The sequence below is a fragment of the Aphelocoma coerulescens genome, chromosome 1A (genome assembly GCF_041296385.1).
Source record: "Aphelocoma coerulescens isolate FSJ_1873_10779 chromosome 1A, UR_Acoe_1.0, whole genome shotgun sequence".
In the NCBI taxonomy this organism is placed as follows: Eukaryota; Metazoa; Chordata; class Aves; order Passeriformes; family Corvidae; genus Aphelocoma; species Aphelocoma coerulescens.
This window is the reverse complement of record NC_091014.1, coordinates 61359872-61380317: the sequence shown is the minus strand read 5'-3', so window position 1 is coordinate 61380317 and position 20446 is coordinate 61359872. Positions and strand designations below refer to the sequence as shown.

The 20446-nt window shown below is 38.0% G+C and overlaps 1 protein-coding gene across 14 annotated transcripts in view; it reads right to left on the bottom strand.

Moving 5' to 3' along the window:
• Positions 1 to 1490: 1490 nt before the first annotated feature.
• The window catches only part of BICD1 (BICD cargo adaptor 1), a 171356-nt gene continuing 152400 nt past the window's right edge, over positions 1491 to 20446 (bottom strand). For 9 of the 14 annotated variants that reach the window (XM_069003093.1, XM_069003095.1, XM_069003102.1 and 6 more), the window contains one exon: positions 7109 to 7260. In XM_069003093.1, coding sequence (XP_068859194.1) covers positions 7173 to 7260 — 88 coding nt within the window. In that variant the 3' untranslated portion in view covers positions 7109 to 7172. Of the gene's footprint in view, positions 7261 to 13219; positions 13306 to 20446 lie in introns of all 14 variants that reach the window. The other 5 variants (XM_069003111.1, XM_069003096.1, XM_069003112.1 and 2 more) reach the window with 5 other exon arrangements.

Sequence of the window (20446 nt, the reverse complement as noted above, 5' to 3'; positions counted from 1 at the left end):
AGTGTTTTATAGAGTTAGGAGAGTCAAACCATGGCTCCTGCTGCCTTTAGGTACAACTGGGAGGGCTCTGCATTTCTTTATGCACCACCGCAGGATTTACTAAGGGAAGAATCCAGAAACCAAGATTTGCTGTGACAGTCACTGTAAACTTTATCTTCAGGATCTTTTCCATTAAAATCTGGTGTATATATAGCAGAAAACCAACCGTTCAACGGTTAGAAGTTACCTGCTGCTCCAGAATATGGAGTAATGGTTCTTCCCAAGGCAGAAATACACAAATACTTTCTTTAACAAAAGCTGTATTTTTGAGGGGGGGTTTTGTTTGGATGGTTGGGGTTGTTTTTACCCCAGACTATTTCCATGACCTTACTCATACCATTACCTCTCAGAGTGCTGCACAGGACCAGTTGAAGGGATGACCCAGAGGAAGGGGAAGGAGCAATACCAGTTAGAAGCTTCTGTCATCAACTTTGAAATGAGAACATTCTCACGAGGGGTAGTCCTCTGTGAAACTGCTTTCAAACTAGCTGAAGATGAGAAGTCTGCTTTCCTCTTCTTTTTCAATTCACAGAAACTCTTAATTCAAAATTAAAGGAGAGGATCGTCCAGTGTAAAAACTTCTAGCAACCACACTTCCACTAAATGATTACGGGAAACTGTTGCCCCAAGGCATTTCTGCGATGAGCAGAGATAACCTGGGAGAACAACCCCTGCTAGGTGAGAAAAAGGAAGAAAAGAGACAAGTGGGAAGAACCTAGACAAATAACAGCTCTCGGACTCCATTTCTGTCACCATGCACAATTCGTGTTACTAGCCAAAGCACCTCCCCAGCCAGCCAAAAACCAACCCAGCTGTCCAACAGTTCCCATCCAGTCAAGTATCACAGCAGGCTTGGAGATGCAATCCTTCCTCCAGAATCCTCCTGGCCCATTTCTAAAAGCTGGACAATTTCTACCCCTCAGGGACCCTGTGAACAACAAGGTTCACTGGAGGAGCTGCAGCAGCCACCTTCCTGCCAGGGCTGAGCTCCTGGATCCGTGTGGGGGGATTTTCACCTCTTTGCTTTCAGAGCATGGTTCTTCCACAAAAGGATGTAAAAAAGCAGGTATGGTACAGCATTCCCAAACCAATTTTATATTGATTTCAGCTCTTCTTTTGCTTCCACATCCCCTGAGGATGGAGATTTGCATCTTACAGAGAATTTTTGTGCTGAAAGTTTATGCAGGTGTAGCAGCATTTCAGAGATCACTCAAATCTGCTGGAAACACTATATGGGGAATCAGTATTTTAGTATCTGCCTCAAACTCAGAAAACAGGGGAAGCACTTTGGCTTTAATTCTGATTCCCTTTTCCTTTAATGTTGATTTCCCTGCTTGATACCTTTGAAACTTACAATCATTGATCTCGAAGAATTAAATAATTGTGAAAGTCTAAGCCAAGTCAAAGCACTGCAAACTGCTGTGAATAGAAGTAGACCAGACAGAATGGTGTTAAATGAACAAAAATGGCCAGTTTATTCACTGGAACAGTTATGCATTACACTGTAATTTTAATTGGAACATAAAGATGTAAGAATCAGTATACCGGCTTCATTTAATTATTTTCTTCAGCACTAGAGTGTTTTTCCCAACCATTTGACTGCATGATCATATTACACATGTACAAGCACAGACTTTATGAATCCCTCACAAGGTATTAATCTAGGATTGTCTACAAGGACAAGGAAGAGTTAACATGGGAATTACTTCGATTTTAAAAATAAATGATGCATTTTTGGAAACAAGAATTATTTAACTTTTTTGCTTTTAGCATAAAGTAGCAACAAGAAGAGTTTCCAATACTCAGTCTTTAGCAAATGAACATATATACTTTTATATTCTTCACCACCTAGAAACACTTCATCATTTAACCCCAAGAAGGCAGGACAACATAATGTCAATTCAACATAGGAGTAGCTGAGTTATTACAGCAGTAAACATACAGTATACAAATTTGTGTTTGTCACAAACTCCACCAATGCTAAAACTCTTTTGAAAGGAACACAGCAATCTGTATGGTTCATTAAATACAGAACATCATGCAAATGGAAACATTCAATAGATTACAAAAGTCACAAAACATCAGTTTTCTTTTTTTTTTTTTAAATTGTTTACAAAGGATCAAGTTAATTAACCCTTTAACAGTCAAACCACAGGGCTGAAAATCAATAGGGCAATAAGTAATTAAATTGACTTAATTTAACCACTGGCATAGCACACATAGCTGTATCTGTGAACAGGAGAAATAATAATAAAATAAGCTAGATTACTCCTATTTCTTGTTCATAGCTGTTAAAATACCAACTAGCTAGCAAGCCAGTCTACTTGAAACTTTTATCAAATGCTTCTGTTTATTGATTTTCCAAAATATTTTTGAAATCAAGTAACCACATATTCAATAAAAACTCAGATTAATAACACTGAGAAAAAACATACACTCTTATCCACTCTTTTACAGCAGATCATGATAAACAAAACAAATAGAAAGCTTTGTACAAAGACATTTTTGAAATACAAGGCTCTATCACCCAGAGTCTGCCCGCACATTAACTCCAGTAATGAAATATTGGATTTTTCCTTTGTCAGTTTGTCACTTGGTTGGCATTACATTTTACAAAAGGGATTTTCAAGAACTCCACAGGAAACAGATTAAAAACCAATAAGGATTTAAGCTGTGCACCTCCAAATGAAAGATACAGACTCTCTGTGATAGTTCTCTTGCCCTTCTAGCAAGAGGAATATGCATATCACACAAGAAATAAGAATTTTCTAGCTTAGTTACAGATATGGAGAAGCTACACAATGTTAACAATGTCATGCACACATTTTCCATTGCATATTTTGATGCATTTGTGACTGAAGGCGAAAGGCAATTGCTTTTTTATTTCTTTTCCTCAGGATGCTTAATTACACTAAAAAAACCCCTTAATGGTTAAAAAACATCTGAATAGTATATATCCCTTTCAGACTCACTGCATACACAGCAAATGAAAACTGAAGAATAAGTGATGACTGGAATTTTTAAAGAGGTAACTATAGCAATTATCATACTTCAAAGGTAAAACATCAGTCCCTGCCATTCTCATACGAAGATTTCCGAGGAACAAAAGAAAGAAATTTACTGCAACCTCAGTGGATATGCATCTTCTGCCAAAGAAAGGAACAGACCTCAGAAAGGCTGATGTAATCTATACCTTATGATGATGATCAATCCAGCTTTAAGTGGAGTTGGCAGCACAGCTATTGACTTTGGCATCGCAGGATGAACGACAAGGTTGGTACCAAAATTAGGGCCCAGACTCTGGGTGTCGTTCCCAGTGGGATAAGGACTGGGTCAGATTTTACTAACAGCTTACTTAAGTATGTCCAGCATAAGTATGGTGAGCAGCCTTCATAGGTGAGGTCATATTTCATAACTGAGGTTATATTTCATAACATAATCTCCTTTATGTACACACATTAATATGGCAAACGGCTTAAACAACTTCGTAATCTCTTTAAAATAAAAAACAAACTGAAAATCAACTTGGCATCAAAACTTGCAGCGTTAATTAGTTTCATTCTACGAACTCTGCTGTATAGCTATGATTACACGAATTTACTGTGAAAAATGTGGATAGAGAAAGCACAGAGATGCCAACCTGTCAATCAGATCAATCAGAAAGAACATCACTGTTGCCTCCGTTTAGAAGGCAGAAAATTCTATACAATTAGCATGAAAAATGGTTGTATGTCCTCTTTCTGTAAAACCTCCATATATGTTCTGACTGATAGAAAATATATTTTTCCATACTATTACATTTTACAATTTATTTTTCATGTTTTTATCCCTTTATATTTGATTTTTTAACCTATTTCTTTCCTTTTCTTTTTTTCCTCACACATTTTCTATAAACTGCATTTCCAGAAGCAGGTCATTTCACTGAACAAGGAATAATTTTTCACTACATCAGAAAATAAAAGCCAAACCAAAATGCCCCTATTTTGACCTAAATGACCCTATTTTGAGTAGGCTATTTCAAATCCAAAGAAATTTCAAGGCCATGATACAGAAAAAAAGCTGTGTTTCAGACACAAAAGTCAGAGCAGGATTTGAATTGCTTCCTTAATGAGCAGAACACATCGTAGTGTTTCTAAGTATACTCAACCATTACAAATATATGTATAATTTTTTATTAATCCTTAAAAATCAGAGTAGATATCAACACAACATAAACTATTTTTAAATGGGAAAAATGTAATCTTTTGCAACCCTTAAAAAAACCCAGGCTTTTGCTTCTGGTTTTGTCTGCATGTAAATATTTCCTACAAAATCTCTCACAAAGTTTTATGTTATCAATCAATATATAACAAAGAAGAGGTTTTCATCTTAAGTTCAAGGTATGTATTTTATTTTATTTTATAGTGGTTAACTGACAAAAATTGTCCCAGGGACCTACATAGTTTTGTAACTTACAATGCAATAACTACAACCATTTGCACATTGAAGTTGGTTTGTTTCTAGTTCTCTTACATTTCCAACACTTACATTTTATTACATATAAAAAAATGTAAATTGAAAACTTAGAAATTAAAAATTTAAAACTTAAGAGAATAAAAAAATGTATTTCTATAAAACAGGGCCACAACTTCTATACCACTGAATGTTCTTTTATAACTCTTGATCCACATGGGCATGCATATGTTTCTAAACTGTCTTGATACCATTTTTTCCCCCCAATAAATTTGTATCTATACAGAAAGGAAACGTATTTCACTGAATGACTGTTTAACTAAATTTTAGGAAAATGCCTTTGATTTGGATATGAAAATAGGAAAAACTATTCCAAGTGCAGTCAGTGGTAACTGTATTCAAAGTGCTATGCAAATTCCTTCTCTTATTAACAATATACAGTAGCTGTCTTTGTTGGATGCAGATATCCATACACCAATCAGACAAGGTCAGGAATCTGGAGATGCTTTTTGAAAGCTGAGTTTTCCTCAGAGAAAATACTGTGGGGTTTGGTTTTTTTTTAAAATCAAAATAGCAGCTAAACTCAGTGTCAGACATCATGATAGAGCTGAACAGGGTTTCACTTGACCTTTCTGTGACAAGACAACAGGCAGGTTAAATATGATACTGAATAGTGATGGAAAGGTATATGAGAAAAATCACGTGAACCCCATGGAAACCAAAGTCAAAACACTGCTGAGTGTTATCTGTTTGATCTGATCAGGACTGGGTATCAGTTTGTTCCTATTTTCTCTATCTCAGAGTGGTTTGTTACAGTAGCTCAGCTGCTTTGCCAAGGTTACACGACAGACGCTGTTGATGACATAAAATATTTCTATTTACAGCACCTTTGTTCTTGGTACTATGGTAGTAATGTTTTGTTAGGCACACTGAGTGGTCACCGATTCTTTCCTCTGCTGATGTTTTGTGAATTGTAACATTTGGTAAGCACTGTTACTAACAAAACTGACTTCATTTTCTGAGATTCAGGCAGAATTTGAAAGAATTGTTCCAGCCACACCTGCAGCAATTTTTTTTTCCCCAGCTGCCCCATACCTTAGGCTGTACCATGTTTCCCACTCGTAGGTCATAGATGTGCTGCAGAGAAGGAATAAAGATGTGGAAATATCTAAGCCTCTCTTCTGTAAATAAATTAAGGCCACCTAACAAAACAAGGAGCCTGCTAGTTACCAACAAGTAGGCAGGTAGGCAGCACTGCAGACTTGTTTCTCTAGCTCATGACCAGATGGGAAACCCATAGATGCTGAACCACAACCCTCTACTTAGCCACTTGCCCTGTTGCCAGGTACTGTGCAAAATAAATTGCTCTATCCTTGACTCTGTTCTGAAACTCACTGCTTTTAAGAAAAAACAGGCTTACTCAGCTTTTACAGGAAAGAATCTTTAACTAGGAACACTGTGCACTGTTGCGGTAGAGTCTGCGTAGTGTTGATCACCTGAGTATTTGTCATAAACTGACATGAGCTAAGGTTCTGTGTCTGTTGATTTTTGGCAAGGAAAAAATGCACTACAGTAAAGTCCTGCTGACTTTGATCCACACCATCAACCCTACCTGCATGAGTCCTTTCACCACAGAATACTTCACACGAAATGCACACGACTTCCCCATTCATACTAGCCTTTCCTGGTAAGGCCTCGAGCTAGGATCCTGAATATGGGAGCGGGAGGAAAGAATGTTTTTAATTAGCACACAGCATTTTACTTATTTTAGATTTTCTTTCTCAGATACCAAATAGAAAGTAATCCCAAAAAACAGCACCAATTCATGATGCGAGAAGTGTAATTACAATGCAAGCAAACAACTGAAAACAAATCAGTACATTATCCTTTCATCTCCTTCTTAGGCTTAAAAATTATCTTTCAGTGAAGAGCTAGAACAAAACCAGAAGCTAGTGAAATAGGAATTGAAAAAACAAGTGCATAAACAATATCAGTGCAGCAGCAAAATATACAGTCATTGTTAACATTCCAATTCAACCCATTTCCAACATTTTTGTGCAATAAAAATTGGCCGTGTGCTGGCCAATGCAACAAGCCTCTTTTTAATATTAACACAGTCATTCTTCTCTGAAGCTATTTCTGCTTGTATTTAAAAAATAAAATTAGTTAAATACAACTCTCACAAAACAAAAAAAAAAAAAGAGACCGTATTTTATAAACACAAAATTCTGGTGCAAATAAAGTAAGAAATAAATATCACACCTTTGAAGACAAAAGGAAATTTGAACTGGTTCCTATGGCTGAACTTAGAGGATGTGAGGGTAGGATTTTTGTAACATATTTTTTTAATATTGGCTTAAGTCTCTCATCATTTCAGAGGTAAAGCCAAGCAGCTGGGAGGAACATTTTTGTCGAGATGCTAAATTTCACTACACTTCAGTTGTGATAGCACAGTTTGAGTACAATCAGAGGAACCATAAAAAGTCTTCTTGATAGGTTGGGCTCTGTGCTTTGTGTTCTTCTTCTCAACCTTCCCTCAGTTGCCAGAGCAGGGGATATGAATCCAGACTTGCCAATGCAGCAACAAGGCAGGATTGTCTACCCGCTTGCTGGGAACAATCCCAACCTTTGTTGCATGAACTCCACTCTGTTTGCATTTTCTCTTACGTTGCATATGAAGATTAGGGGTAAGGAGGAGGCTTAGAGAGACAGTTGAGAGGGGCACACTGAGAGCTGGAATGTGGCTGCTCTTCTGGAAGAGCATTAGGACTGAAAATTAAAAAGAAAAAGAGAAAAAGTGCTTAAAATACAAGGCAAACTTTTTACAAGCATGTAAATAGTACAGGGCTGGAAACAAACTTTTAAAGGGGATGAAGCCTCATCTCTAAATCCATATCCTCAGACACACAGTATACACAAAGAAAACTCTCAGTGCACAGCAAGTCAGGGACACTTGGATGCATTTGTGACGTGGCCCAGATATCCCACTTCACAGTTCCTGTACAAAACTGCTGTTTGCATGCTGGGATGACAAAGGCTGTGTGGAGAAAAAATGCATCTGTGAAATGGGGGAGCAAATTTGAAGGACAAGATGCAGGTGCCATCTTTACGTGAGTATTAAAGATTTTCTATATGCAGCTGATTCACTGTTTGAAATGAAGGACAATGCCAGGCTGGAAATCAGATTTCACAGCTTTGTGAAAATATGATGTCTTACTGATCTTGACCTATTTACTAGTCCATTTGTACAAATACAGTGTAGCCTTCTTCATCAGGCCCCTTAACCATTACATATTTTGTAATTTACACTCCCAACGTGTGGGGATTTCTAATGTTTTCTTTTGGGGTTTGTGCTGTTTGAATTCTCTTCATTCCCTCATATACTTCTGTCATTTGACCGTTTTTCATGTACAATTTGGCTGATAACAGCATTCACCTGTTAAGACTCTAAAGTGCATTTATTGCATTCACTGGCATATAGTGCAGAGAAGTCTGAACCAGCTTACAGAGGCTGGAGCAGAAGCAAAGAAATGGGGTAACTAACACAAACACACCCCACTTCTTGGTGCAGAGCTGTAGAAAAACAAGATACCAAAACAAAATGCAAGAAAATGTTGTTTATAAAGAGGAAAAAAAAAAAAAAAAGGAAAAAAATACCACAAATCCCAGTTCTTTAATGCGTCTGGGAAGAGGTTTTTTTTCCTAATGCTTCAAATGTTCTACAGCACTGAAGTTATTCCAAGCTCAAGTGTGATATATGATAAAGCACCATCATTTATGTCTCTGTCTTCAAGAGAATTTGCCTTTTCTGTTTTCCTTCTTTAGAAACCGTGCTTTTACATATTATCTCTGCAGCACAGACTATTGGAGTACTGGCTGAAGGAATGCAATTAGCCTGTTGCTGGAAATGAATCAATTTGAAATGCCAGAGGTATTTGGAAAACTGCTACTGGAAATGCCAGTGGTACTGAAAATGTCTTCAGTTTCCACATATAGCATTTACTTAAGGAAACAAAGGGATGACATTGTGTTTGACTGAAGAAAGAAAGGAGTGTGCACCACCACCATTAAGTAACTTGATGGCAATGTCCACATTTCCAAATCAGAGAAATCTGGGAGGCTTTGACCACAAATACACGAGTATTCAGCAGGAGCAACTCTGGGCTTATTTGAAGATCATAGAATTGCATGTCTTAAGTTAGATTCTGTTTCCCATTAATGCTCCTAAAGATGAGTTTCTTGACTGGTGAAGGGGGCTATAGAAGCTCAGGACCTCACAAGTTTTGTTTTGTGCTCAGCTGTCTAATAGCTCAGTCTCAAAGTATGTAGTGTTATGGACTATGACACCTCAGTTTATATATTGATTTCGTCTAAATCGAAGCACCTAGGCATAAATATTTTATCTAAAATATTTAATCTAAAATATTTTCTTGAAGCTTTAGTAGCTGGACTTGTTTAATCAAACACCCTGACAACACATCAAACCTTCCTTCTCTACGTAATTCTTTCCATGGCTATATCTATCCTTTCCCTCTGCCATATTCTGCCACATGCAGATACAGCACCCACAGAGAGATCTTATTGAGACCTTTGCCTGCTCCACACCAATGAACAGGAGGGACTGCAGATTGACCCAAAAGGTCTGTATTTACTCTCAAACTTATCCACTCATCAAGAGCCAGCTCCTGGCTTCAGCACCTCCTAAGTTTTCAAGACAGGCTTAGGAGAAGCCCTAGCCTTAATTCCTTCAGAGACAGAAAACTGAATTAGAATCTTAACATCACATTTGGGGAAGACAAACAAGGAGGTAATTACATGACCCTACAAAGACTGGCTTACTCTTCTCCCTTGCTGCCTTGTTTCTTTTTAAATGGGACTCCTATAATTGCCAGAGAGGAACAGAAACTCAACACACACATTCCTTGCTTGTTAGCAGAGAGATGTGTTTGTCTTTTGGGGCTTCCTTCCTAACTTTAAAAATAAGCAACAAAAGATGCTCATACTCTGAGGGAGAGGGCTGGTGAGGAAATGGCTGTAGTTACAATGAGTTACATACAGCAGTGGCCTGCAAGAACCTCTTTGAGACACATAAGATTCTCCTCTACACAAATAGAAACAACCATAATAACGTTATGGCATGACCTTCAGTACAAAGACAGCCATGACAGTAAAAACTAATACAAATTATCCCAGGCTATGCTCAGATTAGCAATTCTAAGTACTGTGCTTAGAATTATATTAATTTTCTCTTCCTGGTAGTTCTGCATTGCTTCTTACTTTGAAATACAAGCACACTTCTGTGCACAGAAGAAAAATTTGTTTTACTGTTTCCTTTTCAACAAATAATAACTATTAGGGGCATTAGGAAGAGGAAAATAAAATTGCAAGGCTATCAGGCACCTTTATAGCAACATATATAACCACATCACCTGCAGCTCCAATAGATTTAAATTTTTTTCTAAAACTGTGCTGTTATACCTTCCTCTCCTCAGAAACACAATTCATCCAGTTCATTAATGCAGATTACTGTAGCAAGACATAAACTAAAAATACACCAGAATCAGCAGTGACACATGGCATTCAATGTGCTTTTTATGGCAGTAGAGGTGCTGGTGGCAGCAGGTCCTGGAGCTGAGCTATCAGACACACTGACAGTCACAGACAGCAGAGGAAGGCAGGGGAGATTAATAACACAAAGCAAGAGAGAGACATGGAAGGACCTGAGTTTTTGACTATAAACAGAGAAAAAGGAAGAACATTGTTACATTCACCCATGGGATACATGTACTTTTTAACAGATTTGGTTTTCACAGACATTTTTGTAAACACCTCTTTAAGTGCCTGTATCATTTGGGGATGTATTCATTCAATTGATGAATAAAGCCTGTGCAATTTTTTGTGTTAGTATTATTGTCTGGCATTATGCAGCTCTTTTATTTTTTTCCCTAGCATTCAAAATGCTAATCATGCATTTCTAAAATTTAATGGAAAATAGTGTGCAAAGCCCTTCAGTGTTTGTAAGCACTCTGTCCTGTCTTAAAAATGTCATTCACATGCAACATTGTGTGGCATTAATTGTAACTGTAACAAATCAGCAAAGGAAAATATTAACAGACCGATGAGATCTTCAGATTTCAAAAGTTTTGCATGCATTAGGTTGCATATTTTACCTTATTTTAAATTTATTTCCTACTTTATATAAATAAAAGCATTATTTCATATTAGAAGGCAATATTAATTTATTTTGAAGTATTGGGGAGTTGTGGTTTGTTCTTTTATTAATAGATAATTTGGGTCTAGAGTTTTGGCCTCTGATAATGAAAGTAAGTTTTTCACTGTACTCAACAGAAACCTGAATACAATCCAAAGACAGACACACTCTTTTTAATATTGGATAATGGCAATATTTTAGTCATGTCCAGGTATTAGACAGGTGCTGGGAAGGGGGAACAGCACCCAGTAATTTTCAGGGCAGGCCTGGATTTGGTTGCTTGCCCCATATCCCTGGACCTAGAAACTGAGGTGATGAGTGGAAGGCAGAGTGAGATTTTCACACATCATTGCATCAGTTTACTTAAAAAGATCTCTTAAGGCAAGTTCTCCAACCAAGTTTCAGTTGAAATATGCAGATTCAAGCAAAAAAGACCAATGTACAGCTAAAACAAATTGACAAGATCTGCCCTGGAGTCTCATTTGGCTTGAAACTGCGTAGCTTATCTAGTGAGATTTACCAAAGCCTGTGCACTGGAACCACAATTACAAAAAGGTCAGAGTTATACAAGTCCCACTTAAAAACCATAGTATAGATAATGAATGAGGGAAATCTGTGAATCTACCTGTCTTATGGACAGGCATATTAACTGGTTTCAGCATGATTAGACATTGCAGGATGTGGAAAACATCTGTGTGAACCACAAGCCTTAACAACCTCTTGTTTAGTCCTGAGTGAAATGCCACTGAGAGGTCACATTACTGCAAGAATTGCATTGGAGACTTTAAAAAATAAGCCCAGCTCTCTCCGAAAATGGGTGACTTCAGGGCTGGGCAGAGCTTTCATTAGCCTCATTTGGCATCACCCTGTGGTGTAAATCATATGTGCCATCCCAATAGGGACAGTCAGAGGACAAGGAAGGGTGGGACAAGCTCCTGTTTTCCTTCTCTGCTGCATTTAGAAAATCCAAACCTCAGTAAGTCCAACTGGTTCCTTAAATGCCCTCAAATTTTAGTCCAGATTCCAATTATCTTATTTAAAGAACTCAACAACTCATGCCATTGTGCTGATTTGGTTTAAATCTATTGTTCCACTTCACTGCTTTACGAAGCTGGGCAGGTAATGTGGCTGAGGCAAGCAAGGCAGCAGTGTAAATATATCAAAAACAGTGTTGTTTTGACTTCACCAGACAAGTATCAATTTAGTGGTAAAAAACAATAGCTATCTGAAAGTCAATTTTTCACCTTAGTGTGTAAGGTGTGTGTTGTTTGTAGGATGACTGACCTGAAGTTTTTAAAATATTAACCATATTTTTAATTATTAGAAGAAGGCAATGCTTGCAGATAAATAAATGTACACCAGTAGCAAATCAGGTAGGTTTTCCATTCTGAGAAGAAGTTTTAAAATTACAGAAGCAATTGTTTGTTAGAATTTAGAAAGGGATGGTAGTAGAGTATATTCTCCACTAGGAGAGTAGCTCTGGAAGGAACAGAATAGACTTTAGTTTGGGAGGGGTAAATTAAAAAGGGTTAAAGTAAGACTCGTTGACATTAGGCTTCCATGTATCCAAAGCACTTAATGATAATCTCAAATTGCTGTAACATCTAAAATACAGCAGCATATTTTACTGGTATTTTAAGGATTTTAAATGTAACTTGTAATTTTTTTTCAGTGAGCTGTAAAAATCTAAACTGCAAATCAGTAAATGACACTTTTCAGTTATAATGAGTTTACACCAACTTCTCAGTAAAATTTTCATATTACTCTTACATAGTAAAGAAGATAATAATACTTCCATTTTGTAGGCAATAAAAGAGAGGAACTAAATTGGTCACTACAGTTTAGGCAAAGGCCTAAAAATAATGTAACCTATTTCAAATGAGAGCATAGACATAAATAAATAATTGCACACAATGTACCATGAACCGATAAAGAAAATTATTGTAATGTCATTTTGCTTTGCTTAGGTTTGAGGTTGTGCCTTGATTAACTCAGCCATCCCAGAAGCATGACTTGGCCTTTGTTTCACCTGTGAGCAAGGACACCAGGAGTTTACTTTTAAAAACAAGATTAAAAACTGATTGTGTTGGGTCTGAGTTTCCAATCAGGGAGAACTTGGAAGTGTCCGCTAAAATCTCAAAAATGTCTTTAAAATGCCACCTTACAAAAGGGAAGCCTCCACCTACCCCTGAAATTAAAAGTCCCCCATTTAAGTAAATCTTTCTAGCAACAAACTAAAATCATTACTATTTTGGCATCATTTAGAAACTGCATAAAAATATCTAATGAGGGCTGCAAGATCCAGCTTTGCATTTTTTCCATATTTTTACAGGGAAACAAGCGCACGAATGCTGTGACTCATGTTTGTACTGTCACTGCAAAAATTACCACTGTACCTCAAGCTGTTAAAAGTTTGCTGTTAGAGAAAAAGTGAAGAGCTTCTGTGTGAGGAAGAGGAGGGGGGTGGCAGGCGTGCATGCAACTATGTGCAAAGAGAAGAGAGTTAGCAGAGTTTACCTGACAGTCTGGCAATCTGGCCCCCTGGCTAGTTGTGAGCCGTGTGGCGGTATGGAGGCAGCAGGCTGCTGACAATCTACAAGAAACTGATAAATTAGACATATATACAGAGAGACTACAGAGCAAGGGGTTAGTAATGGCAGTACACAGGCTATGCATCTCAGGGAGAGATTTAGTGAGGAATGTGCTCTTGGTGCTTTATCTGACAGAAACACCTTTTTTCTGATTGCAGCGACATTGGCTGTTGCCTTTTTCTCCTTTTCAGAAGAAGCACTGGAAATGTTTTTGTTTGTTTTCCCTTAGCACTGGCAAACTTTTGTTTAAACAGACAACAATAATGGGCTATATTCAGGATCTGGGATTAAACCTTATACTTCTCATTCTTCTGCTCATCATGAAGTTGTTTTGCTCACATCTAATATGAAAAGTGCCAATAAAGCTACTCAAAGTTTATCCAAGGAACTTATATCCATATAAAAACAATTATGTCATCTCACTACAATATACAAGAAAAAGCTCGTAAGAAAGTCTTTATAGTTTCTGAACAGTGCTTGTGAGATTGGGGTTTTTGTAGGAAAAAGGGAAAACTTGATACAGTCAGTTTCACTGTTCTGTCTAGATTATTTTATCAATTCCCTGCCAAAGGAGTTTCCACATTAATCACTTGCAAAGCTATATTATGGTTCTTAATTTATTAAATAACAGTAAAGCCAAATAATCCTTCATTTTTATGTTTTCCTGTGACATTCAAAATACGAAGACAGCTTTAAACTGGATAATACTTGTGGGGCTTCATGAAAGTAGTGGAACAAGACAACCCTGCTTTCTAAGTCACTAGTGTCTACTGAGATTTCCAGATCTCAAGATTTGCATTTTCCCTGTGGCATTCTGGCCTTTTCACTCCACTGTCTGTGTGATTCAGACTGTCACACAACAGAGTCATCAGGATCTTTTCAAACATTCGAATCTATGGATGAAATTCTGATCATATGAAAAACTACTGGAGATTACCTTTTGTCTCCAGTAAGACCTGCAGACCTTCCTGACTGCTTCAACCTGATTCTCAGCCTCTTTGGTGGAATGGAGTTATTTTCCCCTAAACCTTAAAAATGAGACAAGGGAACTTCATGTACTTGGAAAGAATTTCTTTTTTGTTTTTTCTTCAATTGGTTGCTACTTAAAGCTCAACACCAGTAATACTTTTTCTTTACAATGTAGACGTTTCTCAAAAACCCCCTTCTACTATTTGTCTCAATCAATGGAAGAATATGCAAGTAATTTGCTGTCAAGAGTGTTGAGATTACATCAGGTACTGCAGAGCAACACACCTTCATAGCAACACTGAGCATCATATCCACTATCACAACATTTCCCTTGCATACTGGCCCACAGGGCCTCTCCCTAGTTCCTGTGAAGATCTGTGCTGACCTCCAGTGGGTAAGAAGCAAGTATACCCAAAACACTGGTTTCTTCCTGCTTCAGCAAAGAGGAGAAGGGTTTGGACCTATTTTCTAGTACACAGGTTAGAAAAATACATGCACAGTTTGTGCTGGCACCATTGTGTCCAGAGGCAGAAATGGAATAAGAAAGGATACTCTGCCACTCTCATTTACCAGGACTGTCAAAATAGCCCTCAGCGCATCTTCTAGCAGAGCAGTTCAAGAATTGGCAACGTATTTGAGTCATGAATAGAAGGGTCTGTCATTTCAGCACAAAGCTCAACTAAAATAAGAGGTGTCTGAGGAACAGACAGATCAGGATAACTTCAGGCAGAAAATGATAACAAAAAAAATTTTTTAATTAATGCTTTATTCTAAACAAAATAGCTTGCAGAAGTCCAAAGCAAAGTCATGCCCCACAGGTTATACAAAGGTAGTCAGTGAGGAAAGAAATACAGAACAGAATGCTGTGTGATGAAAAGGTGCAGACAGGTTTCATTAATACAGAAGAAATTGTTCTGACAGGCTTTTCCAGAACACCACCAATGCCTAATTTATGATCCTATTCTAATATCTCAAACATGGTGCAAACATTTTATGATGCATCTTGATCTGCTACATTTAGCAGAGTGCACGAACAGTGAGCCAGATTGTGGGAGGATGATGCAAGCTGGGTAATAACTATTTCAGTGTGAGCACACTCCCTTGACTTTGTGTGAAACACAATTCTAGCTGGCGTCAGCAAAGCTCATGCAATGCGGCTCACGTTCACATCAGGAGCAGATCTAGTGATCCACATGTCTTAAGATGACTGAATCGTCCTCCTACATCCTCCAGGAGTGAAGTTTCTGAGGATTATGCTAGGAAAGAGCTAAGCAGAATGCATATGGCTTACATAGACACATTTCAAATTCAAAGGAGCTTCTTATCTACTTATGTCCAAGTAGCTGTGCGAGAGCTAACTTTATTCCTTCTATATTTAATCCTTTTAAGTATTTTGGAAGATTTGTAACACCCTTCTCTAATGTCATGACAATCATGAAATGACTTCCTTCTACTGAGGCACTCCTGCCTGTATCAAGTAAATGTTTGTTTCTTTCTGAAATACTCTGCTGAAGGTTAAAAGCCTCAAAAAAAGTCTTTACTAATTCTGTGGTCAATGTCACATGCCATGAAGACAAGGTAAGAAAGACATGCTCTCTTTTCCTAAAAAAAAGTAAAAATAAATTTTAAAATCACATTGGAAGAAGCCTGTTACCTATATTTTCCAAATCTGAGGGCCTGTCAGTCAAGCTACAGAGTGAAAGGACATTCTGTCATTTATGAAGAAGGTACTTGGGGTACAGACACAGATTACACTTTTTGGTGTGTCTTCTAAGACTACCACCAAGAAAATCATGAATAAAGTTATTAAATGCAGACTATCTTATTTCTCCATCATCTTCACTTGCTGTGAGGAAATAAATCACTTTGGGGCACGGGATGAGCTGGCTGACCTCAAGTCCTTTTACAATTCTATGAACCTATAACAAAGGAATTTTAGTGATCATTTCAACCACAGATGGCAAAGAGGAGCTATTGGACACAGAAATTCACATGCCAGTTTTCACTGAATTCAGCAGGAGTTGTGCCTGCAGAGCCTTGGGACAATATCCAACAGCACTTACCACTGGCTCCATTGCAATTGAGGCTTGACTCTTGCTATATGTTAGTTTTATTTCAATTTTTCAGTTCCTGACATTTTAGCCACTTGCACAATGATGATGTAAAGGGCTCAGAGATTTTCTCTCTCACAGTTTAGCCACTGCTGATTTTCCTTTGGAAACTAAGGCCTAGTCCTAATCCAGCTAATCAGCTCCTGATGTAAGAGCATTAAAAAAACCCCAGGCTCAGAGAAACTACATCTGCTCACATGAGCACTGAATGTGCTGCTATAAATTATCTGCTGGGAGCAAATATCACAAAAAAAAAAAGAGAGTATTTTCCTGTGCTTCCCTTTGGCTCAGACACAAAAACAACACATTTCCCTTGTGTCACAAGATGTGCTCTGCCCTCCAGTCTGTGAACTGGGTGACTAACCAACACAGGTCTGCTTTACTGGGTTATTTGTGTCTGAGATGGGCTTGCCTTCTGTTGACATCAGCAATGTCCTCAGTGAAAAACCTACATGCAAGAATTTCCAGTCCCACCTGCTCAGGACCCAGCACACTGCAATGAACATTTCAGCACATTTTGACTCTCAGTAAATTCCTAATCTCCACACAGTGCTCTCAAACACCAAGACTACTCAGAATCCAAAGATAAGCATAACATACTTTTAACTGCATTTAGTTCAGTTAATCAATGAAAAAAAAATCTTCCCCCTTTATCTGAAAGGGTAAAATTGAGAGTCAAACAGCAAACTGATCCACAGGTACTGTTACAGATTTGGCATTTCTGATATGCAAACATTGGGAAAAATCTGTTCTTGATAGATGAAAAGCTGTCAGTAAATGTTTATGACCAAATAAATAATAAAATAATATGACTGAGGCTTTTTCAGCCTGTTAAAACAAAGCTTCCCTGGCATCCCATTGATCACTTCAGGCCAACAGAAACCCCTTTTTTTCTAGTTAAAACTTTTCAGGCTGACTTCGTGTTGCGCTACCCAGTGTCAATTGAACTTGCTCCACCAAGTCTGAGGAATCTGATAACGTGTCTATGAAGCTGTTATTGACAATTTACTCGAAAAGAGAAGCTGTCTCCATTAATATGGTAATAAATTGTTTTCATCCACATGTCAATTTAATGGGAAAGAACGAATGGTTAATAGCATGACTTGAAAGTATTGGGCAAAGAACAGATCAGTAGCCTCCTGGTTGTGCAGATGTAAAAACGTGTTATATCACAGAGCAAGACCTACAAAGATAATAAATCAATCGTCTCTGCTCAAAGGTGAAGAACAAGGAAAATTTCCAAACCAAAAGACAAATGTGAGATGTCAAGGAGAATGGGGCAGAGGGTGCTAAGATGCTTGCCCTCCTTGCTGAGATTTATAGAGATGCTTTCAAGCTGCAATCTGACAGGATTAGAAAAGGCCCCAAACTGTTTATATAAAGGGGTGATGAGGACATAAGTTTATACAGCTGACAGGTGGTTTACTTATAATTTATCTTCATTTTTCTAACGAATGCCAAGAAAACTTTGACCTTCCTCAAGGCCAAGAGGAACTTTAAGAGGTAACAGTTATCACAAAGAACAGCTGGTGAGAGGACAGCTGTGACTTACCTTCAGAAAGAGCCACAAACAATGGTACAGGTCAAAGATTAGAAGAGTCTCTCCCTTCTCCTGCTTCCAGGGTCAGTTTGAGTCTGTAAATAACACAGTTACCTCTCCCCTACACACACAGCCCAGCAGATCAGTCTCTCAACTGAAAACTGGACACAGCTCCATGTTTCTGCAAGCTGCCCTGGAATGAGAGGGCTATGGTGGAGCAGCCACTGGGGTTCCATGTAGAGCCTGGCTGGTCTAATTAACCCCAGCTTGCTCAGAGCAGGATTGATTCAGACTGTCCTGGCCTGTGAGCAAAAGGAGCAGTGTAGAAGGAGTGGCCCTTGTGCTGATACATTCGACCACTCCATGACTGCCAGCCCCATCCTGGCACAGCAGCACACGGTGCAACTTAGCTCCTGCACATTTTCCAGCAGCCACATTAGCTGGGATTTCCCACTGTCTGAATTTTACCTCTGTTCTATTAAACTGAACAGTGGATCACTGATAGGAGATAGAGAAATGTGTCAATCAACTATCATTTTCAGCTTTCTACACAGTCAAGGTAATCTACTATGAAATTCCTGTGTTGAGAGTGCAAGTACACAGGTAACTCACATTTTAAGATTGCTATTCAAGAACCTTAATAGCTTAGATAACTTTTGATTGGAGAAGTTACAACAACAATTAATTCTTCCCCTACTTATTTCTTAGTCTTCTTAAAAACTGTTTGAAGAATAAGACATGTGAGCATGCTGCTGACCTCCCAATAAGTACCAGTATCTATATATTGCCCTAAAATGCAGTAGGCCAGCTGTAGGATGCATCTAAAATCCTCATCAGCTGCTATCTCCCCATGCCCATGTTCTTTTTCTTGCAAAGCAGGCCCAGGAATGTCCCACTGTTACTACAACAATCACAAGCTCCTGACACAGGCCCTCCTTCTGCTCCTCCTCTGAGCACTTTAGGACAAGGTCAGACAGAGTTAACCTAACAAAGGGCTTGCTGCTAAATGCTTCTCAAGAGTAAGAGCAGGTAGGGAGTTTAACTGCTATTTTCTTATGGCATTTAGGGAAATGCTATCTGTCTTGGTGATTTCCACAAACGCACTCATGGAGCATCGCTAACAACTTCATGCACTGCCTGGCACACAGCACAGACAGCCAGGGTTTAGTAGGTCACTGATTCAGAGGCTTTCCAGAATATGTCAGGTTTCTTGGCTATGTCCTAGTGAGTTCTTTCATCTATACAACAGCTACACTATACAACAACTACACTATATGGAGTGCTTTTACCCTTAATTTCCTTCTTCTGCATGACTTCACTTGTATTTTCTTTTTAGACATGAGTTATCCCAAATCCAGAGAGCTGTTCCCCCATCAGTACACGTGTTTCAGTGGTGATGTGCTGCTAGCTCCAAGTAGAGTGATAAAGCTATATCCCAGCCTTGCCTTTTTCTGTAGTTCACATTAAGAATAGCTTTTAAAACAGAAATAATACCTTGTCATTAACAAAATTAGTGAAATGTATTTTTCTTCAGTTAGAGGCTCAGAACATTAAGAGGTTTCTTGTCAGCTCTGTAGCCTTTTTCGCACTTTCTATATCACAACATGTTTATATTATTTCTCAAATGGTTTCTGTGAATGCTTTAAATAATTCCTCATTAAATCTACTGAGAAGCTAAATAATGGGTTAGTAAAACAGAAATGGAAATGGCATAAGCTGAAAAATTTATCTTCAGTTCCTTTCTTTTATATACATTTCATAAAAAGCACATTTAGAAAGGTCTGATGATTCATGAAACACTCACTAAAAGACACACATTTTAAACATTTCAAAAGAGGAAAAGAAAGGTCTTAAAATTACAGAAATCATCACACTTTGATCTTGTTGTTTACCATGGAAACATAACAAGGATACATTTCAGGTCACAAAATCATCCAGAGCAAAAATACTTGCACTATTATATGGATAAAGAAGGGCCTGATCCAAAACTTGAAGTCAGTGGGAAGAGTAACTTTAGTAGGCTTTGGAAGAAACAACATGAGTTACAATTATAAAGTTCTAGGCCCCTAAAAAATGCAGACAGGGAGATACTTACAACCAAGGACACTAGTCTTGTTTAAAGAATTGCTGTGAGCTTACTCCACACACCACAACAACCCAAGGAACTGCTCTATTAGAGAGCTAAAATATCAGCATGTCTAATTTAAACAGAAACTCAGTTCCATTTTGCCTATTTTATGAGGCAAAAAGCACAATATTGAATACTCCTGTGTATTTGATGGCAAAAATCAGCAAGTCATGAAACCACATTAAACCTTGTCATAAAAGAAGATAGAGATGGATGGCTTTTGTTACCAACACTGTAAAGATACTTCAATCTCTGTTTTAGTTAATTGACAGGACTGGATTCCAAAGCCCAAAAATTTTCATATAAAGCAACAAATATCTGGTAATATGCCTTAAAGACTTGATGTGTCACCTGTTTAGCTAGAAAAATAAGTCTAAATAAGACTTTACTGGAGAACTTCAACAA